Source organism: Paramormyrops kingsleyae, chromosome 2 (genome assembly GCF_048594095.1).
Source record: "Paramormyrops kingsleyae isolate MSU_618 chromosome 2, PKINGS_0.4, whole genome shotgun sequence".
NCBI classification, from domain to species: Eukaryota; Metazoa; Chordata; class Actinopteri; order Osteoglossiformes; family Mormyridae; genus Paramormyrops; species Paramormyrops kingsleyae.
In genome coordinates this window covers 4,677,566-4,697,617 of record NC_132798.1, presented here as the reverse complement: position 1 = coordinate 4,697,617, position 20,052 = coordinate 4,677,566, and the positions used below count along the sequence as shown (strand labels likewise).

Here is a 20,052-nt window from a genome sequence, read left to right as displayed (position 1 = left end):
GCAAAGTATTCTTAACATTGAAATGGTTATAGTAAAATAGCGCCTTGTTAACATATTCAAACTCAAACATTGTATTTACATTTTGTTGTTCTAAGATTTAGTTCATTACACTTCCCCTTAGCAACCAATATTTACTATAAATACCTGTCCCATGCCCTGTGACGGACTGGCATGCCGTCCAGGGTGCCTCCTGCCTTTTGGGGGATGCCTTATGCTTACTGGGATAAGCTCTAAGCCACCGCCTACTGGGACACTGTACTGGATAAACAGCTGGAGGGTTAATTAATAAATAACATAATAGTAAAACAATAAAAACTGTTACTATAGCAAAAGTAGCCTTTCACTTCAAAAGAATAAAATGGCTACCGTGAGCAAGAATAATCTAGAATCCAGAATAAACATAAAATCCCTAAAAAGTATTTTTCCAATCATTGCATAGTGTTACCCTAAGGGAAGATGTTGTGCTTGGCTTGGTATCTGTACTATTCTGACTTTGGTGGGTTTCTGAATCACATTAACGTAATTCTTACAGCCCATCCTGTCTTAGTTACAGACACAAGATGCTCCCAGCAGGGCGGGACAAACACGGCGTCTCAGATGGCATGAGGGCCCTTTGTTTTCATGAGCTGTGGTTTAAGTGTTTTGCTCGCTTTACCTAAATTGCACAACAGCATAATGGCACACTGACGCTATACTTCATATTTAGCGAGGGGGAGTGAGTAAGTAAGGAAACATTTTCAAGTTCCTGGCTTGTGACTTTAGCTGGAACTTATACACTTAAGAAAATATTTGAATTACTTTGAAACTGCCAGTAACATTTGACATGTAAATTCCAAAAACATCATCCCTCATGGAAAGCATAGTAAACAGAGTCATAAAGTGTACTTGGTCTTGGTTGCCAGAACTCTTTTAACCCCTTCGATCTTTGCATGTCATCATATACTTTGTGACATATGGTGCTCAGACTCAGATGCCGTGTCTTTAATTGTAACAAACTTGTTGAATTACCCACTTGGGAAAACCTGAAATAGGTTAAGGTAAGATATTAGACAGCTTAATATGACTGATTTTGTAACAGAAAATTATTTCTAAATAATTTAGTCTATTGAAGTGCTAAATGTTCCCTGTGTTCACTATGGCTTGATTGCTGTCAGCAATAGACTTGTGGGCATTATGATTGTGCTCTATTGTCAGATTAAAAAGTGCTGGGTGTCAGTTTCATGAATTTACATGTAGAAATGGGAGTAGGGTACCTGCGCTAATGGAAGCACTAAACTTGCATATTTTCCATATTACTAAGTATGAACTGGAACATCCCAGCTCTCTTCGGGATGGAAAACAACAGCAGTGCTACCTGACTTGCTCCGCCCGTGATTCATAGGCAGACGGTAAAAGTGGGAGCCCCCAGTGGGCCAACAAGACACGCATGGGATCCTTAATCGTCACCATACATTTTCACATTAAGTGGCATCCAGATTTCTGCTCATACACAATCAGGAAGCAGCAGTTCTAACTCAATATCCAACTGTCCCATAGAACGAAATATTACTCAACCATCTCACTTTCCATTGCAGTGTTAGTTACACTCTTTTCATACGAAATGGCAAAACGTTTTTGTTCAGGAACAAGTTTATTGTTGACAATACCATTTAACTAAGTAGCTAATTGCGATCATCAAAGGTCTTCATTTCACACTTTAAATAATGCATAGAGGAAATACTGATGAAAAAAATGTCGTTTATTAGGTGGCATGTAACCGTGTATAAAAGTTGAGGTTTCTCGCTCTGCAGTGACATTATGAACCTCATTTAGGGGTGCCTGGATTTTGTGCTCTGAAGACCTTGACACTCAGAGTCTGGGTGGGCCTGTTGAGCTGGGGGGGGGGATTCCCACTGAAAACAGGGCTGCTTCTGTCCTGCCACCATTCTGATGATGCTAATCGTCCATGCTTTGGCCCTGTGTGTCTATCCACTCCCTGTGAGATCCCCTGCAGTGCTTGTGCAGTGCTTTTCCCCCACGTCCCTCATACACACTGCACTCCCCACACATTTCTCTGAACAGCCCCCAACAGTTAGAAACTGCCCGCCGCCTGGATCTTAGTTATGTCTAACATGTTGGCCACTGGATCCAGTTTGCTAAGAGATGTGTAAAAACAGACACACATCTTGTCTATTAATTTTACTGCTGAATTGTGCCTGTACAAAAGAATGTAACATTTATCATATTAAAACAATTAAAATGTAATTAAAACAATCTTTGGCCTGAGATAATGCAAGGCGAAATGCAGTTTGTCTTGAGGTTGGTGGTGTTGTATACAGGTGTTTGTGCTTGTCTGTGTGTGAAAGAGAACAAAAGAGGATGACGAAGAAGAAGAAAAGGAGAGGCAATCTGTGTGTTTCAGAAGTCAAAGAGACACCAGCTTCTTTTCCCTGTGATGGGCTATTAAAACCGGACCCCCTGAACTTCAGCAGGGGCTGTCTGGTGGCCCAGTGATCCTGAAGGTGTATGAGGTGACTGATTGTTTGCTCTTCGACCGTCTTCCCACATCTCAGATGTCTGGCTCACTCCATTGGATTCACAGTCCCCGGCTTATTGGGGACAACCGGTGTCTCTGTGTGAGGTGATCGAATAAGGCTGCCGTGCATGTCCCGAAGTGTAATTCTCCTCCGCCGCTTCACTCCGAGGCCCTCCACTAGGGGGCAGAGTTCGATATAGAATCCACAGAATTCACGCTGGAAGACGAGACCCTGGTCTGGTTAATGGAAAATTCTCCCTGCTAAGGAAACAAGGGTAGGAATTAAAAAAAAAACGATAAACGATGAAGGGGATAATATGGGACATATGAGCAGGCTACAGTGGCTGGACGTGCGATCATCTCACATGTCTCCTGAAGAACCTGTCCAGCAGGCTGCGGCGTGGGGGCTCTGGTGCCTGTGTCCAGTCCAGATTGGGGGGCCGTGTGCCATGGGATCCGAATACATTCAGGTCTTTAAAGCACTCGGTCTCAATCATCTGGAGAACAGGGCATCATAACATGACAGCAGGCTATGGTAACTACTGAGGATGCAGGTGGGGCAATACATGTAAGAGCCTGGGTGTGCAGGGTGACACAGGGGGCTCCTACAGCCCCCCCCCCCCCCCCCTTTCAAGCAGCGCTCAGGCAGACCTCACACTTCACCCCATACCTCATTCTGCCAAGGAATGGAGACGCTGCCTGTGGCGAACGTGGAGTAGAATTCATTGTCAGTTTGGTCCAGACTGACACCCTTTACGGTGGAGAATTGCTCGATGTCCAGGACATCTCTGCAGTAGACAGCTCTCGGCTAGAAGGAGGGGAGCCTTGTGATTAGACAGATAGAAGTTCTCTACCCAAACTTTAAAAACGCCATTGTGTAATATCACCTTTTCATGCAACATTGTAGCAACTTAAAACACAGTGTATGCCAATCATCACTGCATAGCTACTGTGTTTGTCACGGTTACTGACTTACTGCACATTGATATTATTATATTATTATATCATTTGCACATTGTTATATAATTTTGCACTATTATATATGTGTAAGACTGCATACGCATGGATGTGTGTCAGTGAGAACATATTGTTATCTGCGTTATTTTTATATATTTAGGAGCATCTCAGGGTACCTTTAAGTATAAGATTTTCTGATAACTTCTATATTTATATTTTGTTGTCTGTGACCTTGTGCAGACACTGTGACCTAGGGCAGGGTTCTTCAAATCTGGACCTCGATTCCAAATCCAGGCCTTGTTTTCAGTTCTCCCAGGTAGTTAGTTTAATAATTACTGATTCTGATTGGTCAGAGGCTTCACACCTGACTGACAGGTAAAGGAAGGCTGGAAAACCAGCAGTGCTCGCACCTCGAGGACCGCAATTTGAATAACCCTGACCTAGGGGAATGTTATTTTACTTCTGTCATAACACTGGCTGATAAATTCTAACAGCAAACGTACAGTACTGTGCAAAAAAGTCTTAGGCAGTCATAAGATGTGTTTTAAGCTATTTAAGCTATAGTGGACTTTTGCTCAGAACAAAAACACATTTTAGCATTAGAACATATGCAAATTAAGAGTAACACAATAAAAACTAGTAAAAATATCTAGTTGGATGGCTAGATGAACGCCGCTTCAGTATCCAAACCTCTCCTCGGGCCATTCCAGTCACCAGCCCCTTTCATTAATTAATTTAATTAGTTTAAAAAAGTTATTTTTTATTGATTAGCTGTACGAGGTGCTAGTGGAGGAGTCAAAGAATACACTGGTGTGTCGTTGGTTGCCCCAAATACTAGGGTGATTTTAGGAGAGGTTTCGAAATGACAAGGCTTACACACTTGAACAGGCATATTGTCATAGTTTTATACCAACATGAAGATCATTTAATCCTAATTCTCTTTGGATGCCTAAGGCTTCTCCTCAGATCTGTTTATTGTGTGTTTACTGTTTCGCGTTGCTCACATCAGGCACAAAGGAGGGCTCCAAGATGCCAGCCTCGAGCCTTTTGAAGTTGATGTTCTTGAAGAAGGGGTGGCTCTTCACCTCAGCCGCTCCGTCTCCCTGGCAGCCCAACCTCTTCCTTGGGTTTTTGGTCAGCAGCTGGGAGAGAGAGGGGAAGATGGCGGCTGGGTGAGCGAGGCATGACCTTTGGGATTTTTGGCCCCACCCTCTTGAGGAGCACATTACAGGGGTTGCTCACCTTCCTGCAGATGTCCTCCGTGTGCTCCGTGAATCGCTCACTGTATGCCTCCTGCTGCTCCAGCACCCGTTTCTCCACCTCCTCCCGCTTCACGCGCTCCTTGTGTCCCCGGAAGGGTGAGTGACCCATGGTCATCTCGTAGATGAGGCAGCCCAGCCCCCACCAGTCCGGGCTCATGCCGTACCGCTCGTTGTTAATCACCTCTGGGGCTGCATTCGTTCAAAGATGTTCACTGCTAGCGATGAAGCTAATCTGCTCTGACTCCTGACTTTAAATCAAGTTTAGCCATTACGCAATTACTATTTCACATTCAAACAAGGACCTATAATAAAATCTTTTCGGGGGTTCGGGTGCCGGTGCGTGGCTGCGTACCCATGTAGCCCACGGTGCCCACTTTGCCCCGGATGAGCTCCCCGTCAGGGACCTTGAAGGCCAGACCTAAGTCTGATATCCTGATGTGTCCTGCAGCAGCCAAATGAGACACGGGTGTGAAACAGGGACACGTGACCAACAGGGTCAATTTCTGCTCCCGGCTCATGGCTTTTCCTGACGGAAGTCAGCGCTTGAATTCGGTTGGTCGAAAATGGAATGTGTTTGCGTGAGATTCTTACATTAGATAATATAGGTATCTCCCTTTTTTCGTGGTAAACTTACCGTTGTCATCTAAAAGTATATTTTCAGGTTTTAAATCCCTAAAAAACAAAGGAACAAGGTGTGAGCAAAGATTTTCTCCTGATTCATTTTGGGTCATTCAAACTGAAGACGCGTTTTTGTTGTGCTTGATTCCACAATATCTCTCCTTTAAGGTGAGTCATGATTGACCACACATTCAACGGCCACTTTTATCAGGCACGTAGTACAAGGTAGGACCCACTTCTGTCTCTATAATCACTTTAAAGGGGTTGAAAAACGTGTCCACTTAGTATGTGATTTTTGTTGATTTATCTACCCATATCTGATGACATATAAAATGTAACAATTAAGAAAAGTTTTTTTTCCCCAAAATGAAAAGGAAAGAAAACCAGATTTGCTTTCCTCATTTTCATTCACTTTTTAAGCAAAATAAAAATCAATTAAAATCTTATATTTCTGTGATCAAATTGTAATCTATCACCTGTCAATAACTACTGGTTTAAAATGGACCATTTATAGCACTGTTTACCAACCCAATCCTCGGGGGACCCCGGACAGTCCACGTTTTTGCTTCCTATCAGCTCCCAGTGCGCCTGTACCAGGTATTCGGTGTTCCTGATTGGCTGGGAGCTGGGAGGGAGCAAAAACGTGGACTGACCGGGGTTCCCCGAGGACTGGATTGGGGAACACTGCTTAGAGCATTAGGAGGAGAACTCAACGGGATGCATTTATAGTAAGATAAAACCCTAGTGACCAAAGGGGTAAATCTACTGATGTCTACTGAAATCACCTGTAGACTATGGACTCCTGGTGCAGGTGTTCAAGACCACAGCAGATCTCAGCAGCATAGAACTGCACCCTCTCCTTCTTGAAGCCAGGCGTGCCCATGTTGTAGATGTGGAACTTCAGATCCCCTCCGTTCATGATGGTCAGCACCAAACACAGAGCATCTTTGGTCTCGAAGGCATAAGCCAGGCTTACCTGCATGCATGGAGAAACATGTTCCTTCATTCTGTCCCACCACTTGGGGTGGGGGGGGGGGCTCCCAAAAACAAATGACTTAGAGTAGAGTCATTATTACTCAACATGCACAATGAACAATTTCAGTATATTGCTCTATGTACCTCTGGACTGGGGCAGCAGGACACTTACCACAAATCGACTATTAACTTTCTCAAGGATCTGCTTCTCGTTAAGAGCCATGGCCTCACCCTTCCGCTTCTTGATGCGCTTCTTCTCCATCTTCTTGCAGGCGTACATCTTCCCTGTGGCTCGTACCTGGCAGGCACACACCTGCACGCATCGTGACACCATGTTAGTACTCTGGGGGAACGTCAGTCCCGCTTAATGCGGAAATATATCACACGTACCGTCTTCTCTTAATTGTGCCGTGTGCTTTGCGTCTATGAAATACACTCACCTCTCCAAAACCTCCTTTTCCCAGAACGCGATACTGTCGAAACGTGTCTTTTGTTATCGGCTGTCTAGAAACAAAAGACACGCTTTGAAATAATTTCTTGGTCAACCCGTTCAACGGCCATTGCTCTGGAAATTCTGGATTTAATAAGAATGAAAAACGTTTTTTTTATGCTCTTGAAACGCACGCCTTTGGTAATTTGCAAGAAAAAAGGCCAGTAGAACCAACCTCTCCAGCATCTTCCACTGTAAAAAACGGTCGAAATACATGCTTTCTTGAAAGTCCTTAAAGGGGCTCCCACCTAAATACTCGTGAAGAGATCTGTGGGGGTAAAAGGCACATGACAGCTCAGTCTGCCCTACAGCTATGAACTTTTGGCAAAGGAGCTCCTGTTATTAAACAACATCTTTAATACGTCTTAGAAGAAACATCTGAAATGGGATGTCTGAAGCGATTTTAACTGCAGACCCTACTGGTGGCCCCTAAAGGGCCATTTTTGTGGATGGGGAGGGTGTAGCAGCCTGGGAACAGAGGTGGGGGGGGGGTGGAGCGTGACATTTTTATTCTGTTGTATTTTTAATTAGTGTAGCTACACAAGTGCCATATAAATGATTATTATTATTCAAATGGGGAAGGCAACCCACCTACGGCAATCACTGAAGAGCTCTTTACAGGGACTGAGCTCCAGGTTGTCCCGGCATTGCTGTGCGTGCTCCTCCGCTACCTCCAGCACAAACTCCGACGACTGCACCCGTAAACACAAAGAGCGTGAGCCCCCCCACTGCGTCCGCAGAGCGGCGCAGTCAGAAGCTGCGCAGTCAGAAGCTGCGGTTCGGGCCTCACCTCCGCGCTGAGAAACCTCCGGATGATGGACTCTCCTCTGCTCCTTCGCTTCTCGTCGGCCGTGACCTCGTAGTCGTCCTGAAAGTGGCCACACGTGTCCTTTTTACCCCACTTTAACTAGGCTCTCCCCTATTCGCAATACACTTACATGACATTTGAACAAACCACACTTTTTGAGCACTGGGCATAATCTCAACAGACCAGGAGACAGTAGAGTCAGGAGATCAAACCCACAATCGTACAGGTGGGCACGGATCCCAATAACCCACTGAGTAACACATAGTCCCCCCACCCCCACCCCAGAAGCCTGCCTGGGATCTTAATACAGGTAAAAACCAACCACAGAATGAGAACTGGAGGCCCTCTAATTAATCTAATTAATTAACAATCCTGATGTTTTTTTTTTCCTTTAAATAATACTTATAATAAGGTTTTTGTATATTCCTTTGTTTGTTTTTGTGTTTCGAACCCAAAATAATTCTTGTTTCCAATTGACCCGAATCATCTTACATTCCCAGGTCCTGGTCCGCCGATGACGATAAGCACAGGATGCCAACGACCCACCAAGCATGTCTCCTTCCTCCTCAGTCCTGTTCTGCTCTTCCTGGCGTGACCAGTCCTCGCACGGATGATAGCATATGCGGGTACACTAATCACGTTCCTCTCGTGGCATTCCATTTTGGTCACCCCCCAGCCCTTTGCAAACGGCAGATTTCAGCCAGGGCTCCCATTACACAAGTTTCTCCATGACGGCCAGCTTCCCCCCACACCATTACGCTGTGGAAATGCCCCCCACCTATGGCATTGCCGTTTCAACAGCCCGGCGTTCCTCGGAGTCCTGGAATATCACAGCATATGCAGCCCGTGTCCCCACTGGGGGGGGGGGGCTTTGGATTTCCATTCGTATAACCTTCAGCACACGTGCCCCAGTGAATGCCACTAACTGGGGAAGCTCCCCGGATCAGCCATTCATAACTGTCCATTTAAAAAAAAAAAAAAAAAAACAACACCATATCTTCTCAAGTATATTTCACTTTAAATTCCTTAGGGAGTCAAAAATAATATGAATTTGTTGGTTGCTTGTTTTTACTTGTGTTGTCATCTTCCTTTGTAATAAACAATAAAATTTTCTTGAATATTGAATCTTGATTCATATAGTTAAGCTGTTTTTATTTTTTAATGATAAAAATACAGCAGCAACTGTGTTTCAGCCCTGCGACACATTACCAGGCGGGTCATTAACAAGCAGGTCATTGCCAGGCGGGTCATTACCAGGCAGGTCATTGCCAGGCAGGTCATTGCCAGGCGGGTCATTACCAGGCGGGTCATTGCCAGGCGGGTCATTGCCAGGCGGGTCATTACCAGGCGGGTCATTACCAGGCGGGTCATTGCCAGGCGGGTCATTACCAGGCGGGTCATTACCAGGCAGGTCATTGCCAGGCAGGTCATTGCCAGGCGGGTCATTACCAGGCGGGTCATTCACGCACATTACTTACAGTATGAGCTTCCATTCTCTACGACCATATTTGACAATCGCCCGGTATGCACAGTGACTACTGGTGCTCAGTAAAAATAACCAGTAATTAGTGGTGAGCTCCTTAGGAAGCTCCCTGACTCCCAGCTCATGTTTTGGCCCCTGACAAAACCAGGCTGTGGTCACAGTGGGACAGCCGGTATCTACAGTCAGAGTAAACATGGTTAACCTCTCGGGGGACGGGTGACGTCTCTGAGGGCCACAATCATGACAGTGACGGAAGAGGGACCCCGGATTAGTTTGATTACAGCTGCTTGCCTGAAAGGTGTTGGGTTGATCCCTCCCCATGGAGGATTGCCAAAAGTCTGGAGGTGGGGGTGTTTTCACTATTCCCTTGGAGTCGGCCCACAGAGAGAAGGCCCCCCCCCCCCCCCCCAAAGACAACAGTGGACCGGTCCACTCCGGCACTGTGCCCTCATCCTGTCGGGAAGCAGAGGTTACGCAACGAGGCCTCCTGGGCCGGCTCCATAGCGGTCTGGACCCGACTCCGTGCTGACGTAGCGGGACCCCCTTGTGCACCCTCCTCAAGCAGCCGCCCTCCCCCGTTCACTCCCACCCTCAAGAAAACACACGTTCCTCTTTCTGCCCTTTCCATTCCCCTGCTAATAGCAAACTGCCCGCCGGACCCGTTCTTGTAAAATGGAAACAGCGTGGGCGCAATAACGGCGGGCGCCCCCCCGAGTCAGACATCCGCCCGTTTGATGGGGGACAGTCGGGGGGGGGGGGGGCAACATTATCTCAATTAAACCAAAACAATGTATCAGAAATGGTAACAGTGCTGACAGAGTGTGGGCAAGGCGCAGCACCAGAGTCTTCCTCATTTCTGTGTTACTTTCTCACTGCACTTGCACGCCTGACTCAAGGAGAGTCATGTTCCTGCACGTGGGGACGCCCTGTGCCACCCGAAGGGCAGGCCACGCCGCACAATGGCTCCTTTCATCCCAGCTGCATGCCTCCGCCGATATTTTGGGATTTCGGATTGAGACGTGTCACGTCGCGCGGGTGACATTCTGTCGGGCCGTAAGTGAAAGGCGGAGCCCTGAGTCTCAATTAGCATCTCATTAGGATGTTCTTTGGGACCCTGGTGACGTTAGGGTCGGAAGGTGGGACAAGAGAGGGCACCGGCATCAACGGGGCGACTCCGGAGTGTCACAGATCAAGACAAACATGCGGAAACGACCAAATACTACCTCTGCCACGCGAATCCAAACCCAGATGATAGAACAGGTCATTAAAATTAAATAAGAACAGGTTCATGCTAGGGGAACACAATATCATCACAGCTGCAGGGCTGTGGGTTCGATTCTGACCCAGGATCAGATCTATGTTCTTTGGAGGTTTCCTACTGTAGACCAGAGATGTGCAGTTAAACCAAATGGCATCTATGTGTAGCCCGTATGTGACGAGCAGCGTGCATGGGGGGGCGGGTGGGGGACCTGCAGCGGTCAGTACCATGGCATCCAGCAGCTGGATGCAGTGCATCAGCTCGGGCCGGGTCTCGCAGAAGAGGCGGAACAGCTGGCGGCCAATGGGCTGCTTCTCGCACAGGCTGAGGTAGTCGCGCTCTGAAACACACAATCAAGGCAGCTTCCAGAACCTTCGTAGGGCTACAGCTCACAACTAACTTAAGACATGTGATGCAGTTATGACACATTCGGTTGCTGTGTTATACACCTCCAACGCGCTCAACCGTGAATAAATTTAACCCATCAAACAGTCACAGTTTCAGCAGAACAGGGAGAATGTAAGTGCATCACAGGGTGTTGAGCCAATACAGAATGTGAAAAGCAGTGTGTAGGTCATGGGTTCAAATCCTATTGCCAGCAAAGTAATCACATCATAGCTAGGACCTTGAGCAAGACCCTTAACCCCAGCTGCTCAGGGGGCCGAAGAGGCAGGGAAGGCGGAGCCCCAAGGGGGAGGGGCTACAGGCTGTGGGTGGGGCTGAGGTCAGGAGGCTCACCGAGGCTGCCGCCCAACTCCACGCTCTGGCTGATATGCGGAAAGCGCAGGATCTCCTTCCATTTCTTGCTCCGTCCTTTCCGCTTCCCGCCTCCGCCTGTAGAGAAGGGAGAGAGGACAGGATGGAGAGGTGACAGGCCACAGACTCGGCCAAATGACCCGCTCGGGGGTGGTGGTCACTCGGAGCCATGTCCTAGGCTTTCAGATGATGGTAATACTAACCGGCGCTAAGCAGCGTCTGACACCTCACTAACCAACCGACCATGTGGAACATCAGAGCTGGCCGTCCGCCTCTAGAGTCACGTTACGCAGGTTCAAGAATAATGAAATGGTGCTGCTTGCAAGGGCCCATTTATTGATTTCTCTCTGTTTCAGCATCAGCTACGGAACCGCGAAAGCACCAGAGAACTGCATGACTTACCGGCCCATTTCATTACCCGCAGCAGGTCACCCAACAGCAGCATCATTCTCGCAGCCAAACAAATGACAGATCCGGTACCATCAGCGAAGCAGCTGCAGAAATATGGAGGGTTTCGAACCTGAGGCTTCTCAAGCTCTACCGTTAAAGTAAAAAAAGCGCAAGGAACATGAGAAGGCTGCGAACTGCAGGAGGGCCGTGCCGAGAGGACCGCCGCGGCTCTCCGGTCGGCAACAAGGAGTGGCGCTGCAGCCGCAGCCTCAGCGCCACAGGAAATGCAACACCTGAGTCCTCGGCCGTTTATACGTTACATTCCCCCACCCACAGAACCTCGTCTTCTATCCTCTATGCTTCTCTCTCAGGGAGGAGGGCCCCGGGGGGAGCCAACACCGCTGAGAGAAGGAGTCAGTTGGAGTCGGAGAGTCCCCTCGGGGCGGCACGCTCTGCCAGGGTGGATTCCATCGCCGTGAATAAAGCCGACCTTCCACACCACGCGCCATTAAACCCCAGGGCAGTGCCGTAGAGAGCACAGCTTCTTTTTATTTCTTTCTATTGCAAAAAAAAACAGTGATCGAGAGCCCATCTCCAGAACCGTACCAGCACTGGATTGGGAGTGGTTCTCCCTCAAACTAGCCGGCGCTCCCCTAGGCACCGAGGAAAAGCTTGGACCTGTGTTTTAAGCTCCGCATTAGCAGGTATGCAGACATCTTAATGTAATAATTGGGGAATTCTCCAGTACGTCATGCTGCCGGGCCCCTGTGTGACCACATTAGCAGGTTCCTCATTCTTCTACGAGAAACGGCTGCCGCAAGGCAAGGCTGGTCCACGTCCCCCGAAGCCGACTCAACGACTGCGGGATCGGGGTTGTCAGAACGAAACTCCCAAAGGGCGACCATAACAAGCAGAGAGGAGGCCCTGGTCACCCATCCAGGGACATGGCAGTCACACATCGGGCTCGGCCGCAAGACCTGCACCGCCATCACAGAAATACACACACGCAAGCCACTGCATGTGCAGTGACGGTGTGCGTAGAGACACAGAGACGCTTTACCAGCAATCTGCCCCCAGCAGCAGGGGGTGATCAGCACCACGTGACCAGATGAGTGTCCTCACAGACTCCCCCCCCCCCGGCTGCATAAAACATAAATAGCTGGACAATATTGTAGGAGTGGAACATGCATTTGTACCGAAAATTTTCGGTACGGGTCTTTCAGTTAGGTACGCATATGTACTGAACAAATGCAGCAAATGTGGAACCTTTGTGTGTTTGTGCGTGTACCCCCTAATGTGAAGCTGGAAGCTGTTAATGTGAATATAAGTACAGCATGGGTATTTTTTTAAATGCCGCACCATAATGGATATTTATTTTGTTCTGCTTTGAACTTTTGAGACAATATTTGTGCTGCACAATTCAAACATTAAGCTGAATGCTGTGAATACAGTACAGATCAGGTGCAGTTAATTTTCTAAATGTGCACCTTAATGGATATTTATTTTATTTTTATTTACTTGACAGAATATTTATTTTGATTTAAAGTAAAATTTCAGTTTTTTATTAGCAGCAGTATTGACAAAGACTTTTTATTTATGAAAGACAGTCATACTTTGTTCAGTAAATCAGTTTCAAGAAATAAAGAAAAAAAAAGGAATTTATGGTTTGTTTCCTTTACTCCCACTGTACCGAAAGCGTACTGAACCGTGACGTCAAAACCGATGTACTTACTGAACTGTAATTTTTGTGTATTGTTACACCCTTACGATATTGCAAAGTGTCGCGTTACTGTATACGGGCATGTGTCGCCTGTCCACGTGTCGTGCTGTGGAGCAGAATGGGTCACCCTACACAGCAGGCTCACCCCTTTGTTCTGGGTAGGTCTTGAACCAGTGATCAGCCAACAATTACATATAGAAACTACTAGGGCGTTTGGGAGTCTGTAAATGCCCCCCACCAGTAGTGCTATGAATGAGCTTGAAGAAGACAGTGTACTCTCAGCACAAATTCCAATCACACCATTGTAACAAAGAGCATTTTGTTATTAAATAACATTTGAGAATGACCAGCGCCATGTCATCCCTTGAAGGTAAGCAGATAGCCGTGCGGGTCCTTAGGGAGGGAGCAGGCAGATTGTGTGTCAGTGTCCGTGTGCGAACGTGAGAATGTCAGTGCTGAGAAGGCGTTTCTACAGTGGGATGTTCGCTGGTCAACTGGGAAAGTCCACAAAGTCACTGGACCAACTCCTAAAACACTAGCCAGCTTTACAGGCAATCAGCACTCAGACATGCCGACAGCTGACATTTAAAACACAATGTCTTTTCCAGAAATTAATCATTTTTTACTGGAAGGCTGTCACTGGGAGTAGGCATGGCTGAGGCGTACGGAAATCCTGGCTGTGCACTTCTGACCCTCACATTCCACCCCCCACCCCCCCACCCCCAGCGTCCTCCAAGCACCCTGAAGCTGTGCCTCCCACTGCACACTCAACTAATTTCTGGGATGCATCCCTCTCATTGCCCTTTGGTCAACTTGCCAAACATCATGACCGTCCATCTATCCATCCATCCATCCATCCATCCGCCGCTTTTCCTGCCCCTGGGTGTTTTACTTACACAGAAATGTTCTGAGGACACAGCAAAAAATTATTTGCTCAGAGAAATCACCAATTGGATTGTGGAGAAAGGGGTCCAAGACATCTGATTGGTTGGTCCCACCTCCTCTACTTGCTTGGACCCACCTCCTCTACAATCTAATTGGTTATCCCTGCGAACAAATAATTTTTCGCTCTGCCTGCAGAACAGTGTGGTGTAAGTAAAACTCCCATAAGCACTTTTTCTGTCCAGTGTCATAGGGGTGGCAGCACAGGGCACAAGGCTGGGATACTCTGGATGGGATTTCAGTAAAATCACCACCTCAAGGATCAAATTACCACCTGCTCCACTGGGGAGTGCAAGCAGCTTTCATGTTCACCTTGCAGCCCTCTGTATCTCTAAATGCACAGAACGCATAGCTATTGCCCACCTGGGCAATAGAAACAGTCTTTAGATCTTCTCACATTCCTGCTTTGCCTATTTTTCTGAGCGCAGAGCAGAGTGGGCAGAAGGCGTGCAAGAGAACACGCCCCAAATCACACGGTGTCATTAAACAGAGAGGGATTAGAAGCTTAGCATCACGGTGTGGGCCGTCGCTACCAGATTCACATTTTGTTCTACTTCGCTTTGAGTAGAAAAATAGGAGATGCCCCAAAAAAAGATCAAAAACAGTTCGAACTTATTCATTTAAAAAATTAAAAGCAGTAGCACTGACCTGCTCAGTCTGCTTCAGAGAAATGGTGTGAATGCTGAGCGTAACATATCGTATGCCTCTGAAAGCCAAGGAACTTCTCATGCTGACAGACTCAGTGGACGATGATGAGCAGTAGCCCAGAGTTACACCAGGGAAGAGAGGCTGATGATTGGTGTTACAGATATGACAAGGCCACACACTGAGCAGCGTGGATGTAGGCAACTATTAGTGTACTTTTAAGTTAATGTTAAATACTCATTACACTGACTTTGACACGGAAATAGCAATAAAGGCCAATTTAGATCTGACACCTCAGTACACATCTCATGGAAGAATATTTCAATTAAACAGCTGTAGAGCAATGGAATCTACTTCTGTTCTGCTGTCAAATGACAGGTACCAAACCTATTTTGATGGTTAGACACAAGGAGTCTTTATAAAAACTCTCAGTTGTACAAGCACTAATAGGAGCAGAAGCCATTTGGTTGTGACATCACTAAGTGCAAACCACAAAGCTCTAACACGGGGCTATTCAAATCAGCCAGCCTTCCAGTCAGGTGTGAAGCCTCTGGCCAATCAGAGTCAGTAGTTATTAAACTGACTACCTGGGAGAACTGAAAAGAGGGTCTGGATTTGGAATCGAGGGCCAAATTTGAAGAACCCTGCTTTAACAATTTTTTGACTTTCCCTCATTCTGTTTCATAACTGGCTAGTAACCCTGGGGGACTGGCTAAAGGCTTACACTAATTTACACTAATTTCATCATCAGTGGGAAAACATGTAAAACCAGCACTCTAAACACAAGGAGTGATACATTCAATCCATCTGAAGCCGAAGAAAAACAGACTCATGCTGCACGGGTTAAACGGTTGTCTGGCGTCTCTCTCTCTCTCTCTCTCTCTGTCTCTTTCTCGCTCTCTCTGTGGTACTATTTAAATCCCGACATCTTTCTCATGTCTCCTTAAAAGTCAACAGACCGTAAAAAGAAGCTTGGGAACTGGCTGATTGACCATATTTTTACTTCAGAATTTCTGCATAGCACTGAAAAATTGGGGACAATGCCCTCCTGGGGGGGGGGGGGGGGGGACATGTGTGATGTGCCACAGTGCAGCACTCGTGTCTGATCAGTCACCTTGTAAACGTTCCGGAACCCGAGGCAGTGATGTCGGGCATGGCCGTGGTGCAGGGGACCAGTCGAGTGGAGCCCAGCGCTCAACAAGCACACCAAGAACCTAATCCCTACCGACACGAGTGGCCTGAATTAAACAATAGGTCACGTCCTGTCCTGCGTAAATCCTAGTTTGGCGTGGGGCAGGAGCGATGACAGTGTTCATGGGCTGTATGTTTGTGTGATTCAGCAAAAGCTGGCAGAACGCACCTGGACAGGAAGACAGCTGAAAGCTCCGTTTCTTTCCTTTACAGATATCGTGGTGGTTTCAGGCCAATGATTTTGATGTCTCTTGTTGACCCCCTGGAAGATCTAGGCTCTGCCGTGGCCAGAGTAAAAATAACCCAGGGCGCCGGGTGGGGTACAGAGAGCAGTGGTGATAAGAACTGGGGGGTTGTGGGTAGGGGGTGAGGTCGATGGCCTGCTGAGGATATACAACAGGCAGGGACTGGCCAATGGAACGTCAAACTACAGGAAAAAGGAAAAATCTAAATATGGCAGACAGGGTAATAATGGTGAGCTCCTTTCAGAGTCTCTCTAGAAAAGTATACTATTCAGCTGGAAATGTTAACCGGCCGTTCACACAGGAAGTTCTCATGCCTTTTAAGAAGCCGGCCCCGCGACAGGCGAAGCAGACGTTTCTCCTTTTGTTGAAAAGTTACGTAAACGGTGACTTGTGCCGAATAAGTCTTGTTTATTTCCTTAGCAACCATTTAGATGCTAAAGGACGTTCCAATCCCCATCTCATAACTCATTCCCAGGCTTCCATCATGAAACATCAACCAGTCTGACAGGCCTTCGAGCTATTTTTAGTATCGCCACGAGGGGTGGGGCAGTCAGACACTCAGTTCACCTGTTTCTTGTTCCCAGGCTTCTCTTTGCCCCCAGTAAATGTTCCAGACCCTGAAACTCTGGACAATACTCAGTCGTAGCCCTGCCATGACCTAATGTCTCTTTTGGTTTTCGGATGCGCCCTTTATCTCACATGTTTATGACTGTCTTTTGTGTTCGACCCTCCCGGCTGCTTTTGTGAGTCCCGTCTCCACTCCCATTCCCGCACAAAGTCCTTCTTCCTTCCTCCATCCCCGTGTCACATGGGTTTTGCCCCTAACCCCACCTGGAGCAAGTCTTACGGGTATGTTTCCTAAAAACGTTTACCACTAAAAGTGCTTCCAGCAGAAAATATCCAAAGTGCATTTTAACCCAATCTTTATTTACAGTTCATTTAATTTATTTTACTTGCAGTTGACACTTTCTAGCCCGCCAATTTTTTAGCAAAAATGTAGCAATTTTTGGTTCCAGGCCCATGTGAAGGTAAAGACGAGCTTGGGCAGATTCTGGGAAATGCGAACGACATGCGCCCCCAACCTGGGGCTCACACCAGCACGGCATGACGTCACGCGTCACTCCTCCAGTTAAAACTCTTGTCTCTCTCGCCACTACAGTTACTTCTGCTCAAGGAAATATGCAGAAACCACATCCTGGCAGCCAAACTGCTGAAAACAGCTGCAGGAAAAGATGCAGAAAGAAAAAAATTGCTCACGAGCGAACAGCTTCTGAATGGTGCGCATTCATTCCGTGCATTTCGTTTCCCCTGATGACGTCCTGCTGCTCTCAGGCAGGGTGTGAGCCGTGCTGTCACGGCAGGCTGTGCCTTTCCGTGAGTTACGGCTCTCCTGCTCCGCTTCACTCATCGCTCTGCGAGGAGAGAAAACCCCTGGGTGTACCATGCTAAATCTCACAGCTACACAATGCATCCTCAATAAAGTTCACGTGCTAAGTATCCAATAGGCTTTTATTATCCTTCCTGTTTCATGCTTATCACACAAATGCAAACCCCGACTATAACTATCAAAATACAAGCATGCATGTTACCAAAGAAAACGAGCCAAAATTCTCACAACAGGAAAACACATCATTATCTAAGCGATATGCTCTCAAAGCAAAACATAAAGGATCAAGGTCAAGGGTCATGTGTCCTTACCTTTTATTTCCTTTATACTTCTCTTAATCATAATCTTTAATCAGAAGCAGGAGAACCCTTACAAAAAATGTCAATGGGGATCAATTAAAAGTGGTCGGACATTTGTGCGCGTCTCCAAGCAGCAAGAAAAACATCTAAACTTTTAGTAGGCTGTAATATTTATTGTTCTGGATTTCTACTGTTAACCACTGGTTCTTCTGTAGGACCTTGGACTTTCACTGGTTTTTGTGATAATAATGTTACTTCCACTGTAAATGTCACTGCATCTCTCTCGTTTTCCCCTTTGTGGGTTCATGTGTGCAGAGTATTTCTGAGGAGAGACATTCTAGTTGCATTCTTTAAATTCTTAGGGAAGTAAAGGCGGCTCTTGATTGTAATAAATGTAATTCTTCACAAAGGTTATGGGCTATTTTTTAAACAAGACCTTTAACTTTTCGTGGGACCACTTCATATAGTCAAGTAAGGCTTCTTGGTTTTTTTTTTAAACACAGAAAAATTATTTCAAGAATGCAAGCTGGCTGCTTCAGGCGTTGTTGTAATCAATCGAAATGATATCTTATTTTTAGCACAAGTGTAAAAATAGCACATAGCCACTTGCTGCAGGCGCTGATAATGTCTTGAATGCTGATGAAAATCCAGCCACACTAGTCTGTGACCTAAAAGTCACCCAGATGTGACACTGTGGTATCTGTCACTTAGCCATGTGAGATACAGAGTAATATGTGGGCAGCATACGTTCAGAAAGGAATCATGAAATGGTGCTCTGGTAATCAGCCTGGCGCCGCAAGCTTCCTTCTCTATAAATAGACTACATCAGGAATGTGAAATATCCCTCAAAATAACGTTCGTCGTCCTTTTCATTTGAGTCACATGCCAAATCAGCACCGAGAATCTAGCCTACCTCAGCATCAGAGCATGTCAATGTCACAGGGACGGGACTCAACGTCTTCCGCAAAAGTCACAAACCTGGAACAGAACCTGGGTGTCCTGGGACTAGAGCACAAGCAAGCAGCTGTACACACCTACGAGAAAACAGGACTTGCGTACATCAAGCCAGGAAACAGGGTTAAACAGATTGTCCTGCCCCTGTCTCTCTGAACACTTCCAACTTCCCCTCCAGCTGTTTGTGTCTCCCCCCCCACCTCAAAAGACTTTATTCTTTACCCACACATTACACCCCCTCCCCATACACACACACACACATTATCACTGTCAAAAGGTCCAAGGCTACCAACCGGGATGACAATAGTGCAGGTCCCCTGACCTTAACCTCTCACTCTGTTCGGTGGGTCATAAGAACTTCATAAACAAAAGCATGTGTCATTGATGTACATGATGTCATCTTGTGATTCTGCACTGGGTTTAGTCATTACCCTCCAAAAGGTCTTATAACAGTGTAAAATGCTTTGGGTCTCATGTGCCACATGCATTTAAACATTTCCACATGTAGAAGCTACAGTGATTATTCATTACAAAACACTTAAGTCAAGGTGAATATTGCTCAAACATTATTTAAGGCATTCAAGGCTACACTAGGTTGTTTCTGAGTGAAGATCATTTTCATGTTGAAAGTCCTACAAAAGAATTCAGCCCAACTGGATTTGAGAATTTGAGAATCTTCAACTATTATATCAAAACTCAATCTCTGCATGCTAATTATATATTAAACATTACATGGTTGGTCTTCATAATTTATGAGCCATGATAGTTAAGCAGAATCACATAGTTTTGTACATGATAGATAGTGTTACATTCCTTTCACGCCTCAACTCACAGATTCAATGACGAAAGGCAGAAGCGTACTTGAATTACAACCTGAACTTTACTGAACTTTCCTGCAAATGTTGCCGCTGCAGCAACTTTGTGCTTTGTGATTTTTGTAAATGATTTTGCGCCTCTTTGCTACTCAGTTACCTTCAGCTCCACTGAAAGCCAAGGGGAAACAAGAGGACGCGTCTCCCACAAGAAGGGCATTCAGAGACAACTAAGAGCACCAACATGCAAACATTCCTGAGTCTGAGCCAAACCCTCATATTTGCTTAGAGATACATCCTGTTGCTTTTCTAGCAACGATCAGTGCATAACATTTGCAAGCAGAC

The 20,052-nt window shown here is 46.5% G+C and overlaps 1 protein-coding gene across 5 annotated transcripts in view; it reads right to left on the bottom strand.

Annotated features, from left to right (window-relative positions):
- Positions 1-1,611: 1,611 nt before the first annotated feature.
- Positions 1,612-20,052, bottom strand: part of LOC111857546 (G protein-coupled receptor kinase 5-like) — a 38,340-nt gene continuing 19,899 nt past the window's right edge. For 3 of the 5 annotated variants that reach the window (XM_023838521.2, XM_023838520.2, XM_023838525.2), the window contains 15 exons: positions 11,105-11,200; positions 10,594-10,706; positions 7,608-7,685; positions 7,409-7,509; positions 6,993-7,085; positions 6,768-6,831; positions 6,500-6,640; positions 6,138-6,328; positions 5,369-5,406; positions 5,087-5,176; positions 4,715-4,923; positions 4,477-4,614; positions 3,186-3,323; positions 2,881-3,012; positions 1,612-2,776 (listed from right to left, as the gene is read on the bottom strand). In XM_023838521.2, the coding sequence (XP_023694289.1) occupies positions 2,693-2,776; positions 2,881-3,012; positions 3,186-3,323; positions 4,477-4,614; positions 4,715-4,923; positions 5,087-5,176; positions 5,369-5,406; positions 6,138-6,328; positions 6,500-6,640; positions 6,768-6,831; positions 6,993-7,085; positions 7,409-7,509; positions 7,608-7,685; positions 10,594-10,706; positions 11,105-11,200 (1,706 nt within the window). In that variant the 3' untranslated portion in view covers positions 1,612-2,692. Of the gene's footprint in view, positions 2,777-2,880; positions 3,013-3,185; positions 3,324-4,476; positions 4,615-4,714; positions 4,924-5,086; positions 5,177-5,368; positions 5,407-6,137; positions 6,329-6,499; positions 6,641-6,767; positions 6,832-6,992; positions 7,086-7,408; positions 7,510-7,607; positions 7,686-10,593; positions 10,707-11,104; positions 11,201-11,524; positions 12,119-20,052 lie in introns of those variants that run through there. The other 2 variants (XM_023838523.2, XM_023838522.2) reach the window with 2 other exon arrangements.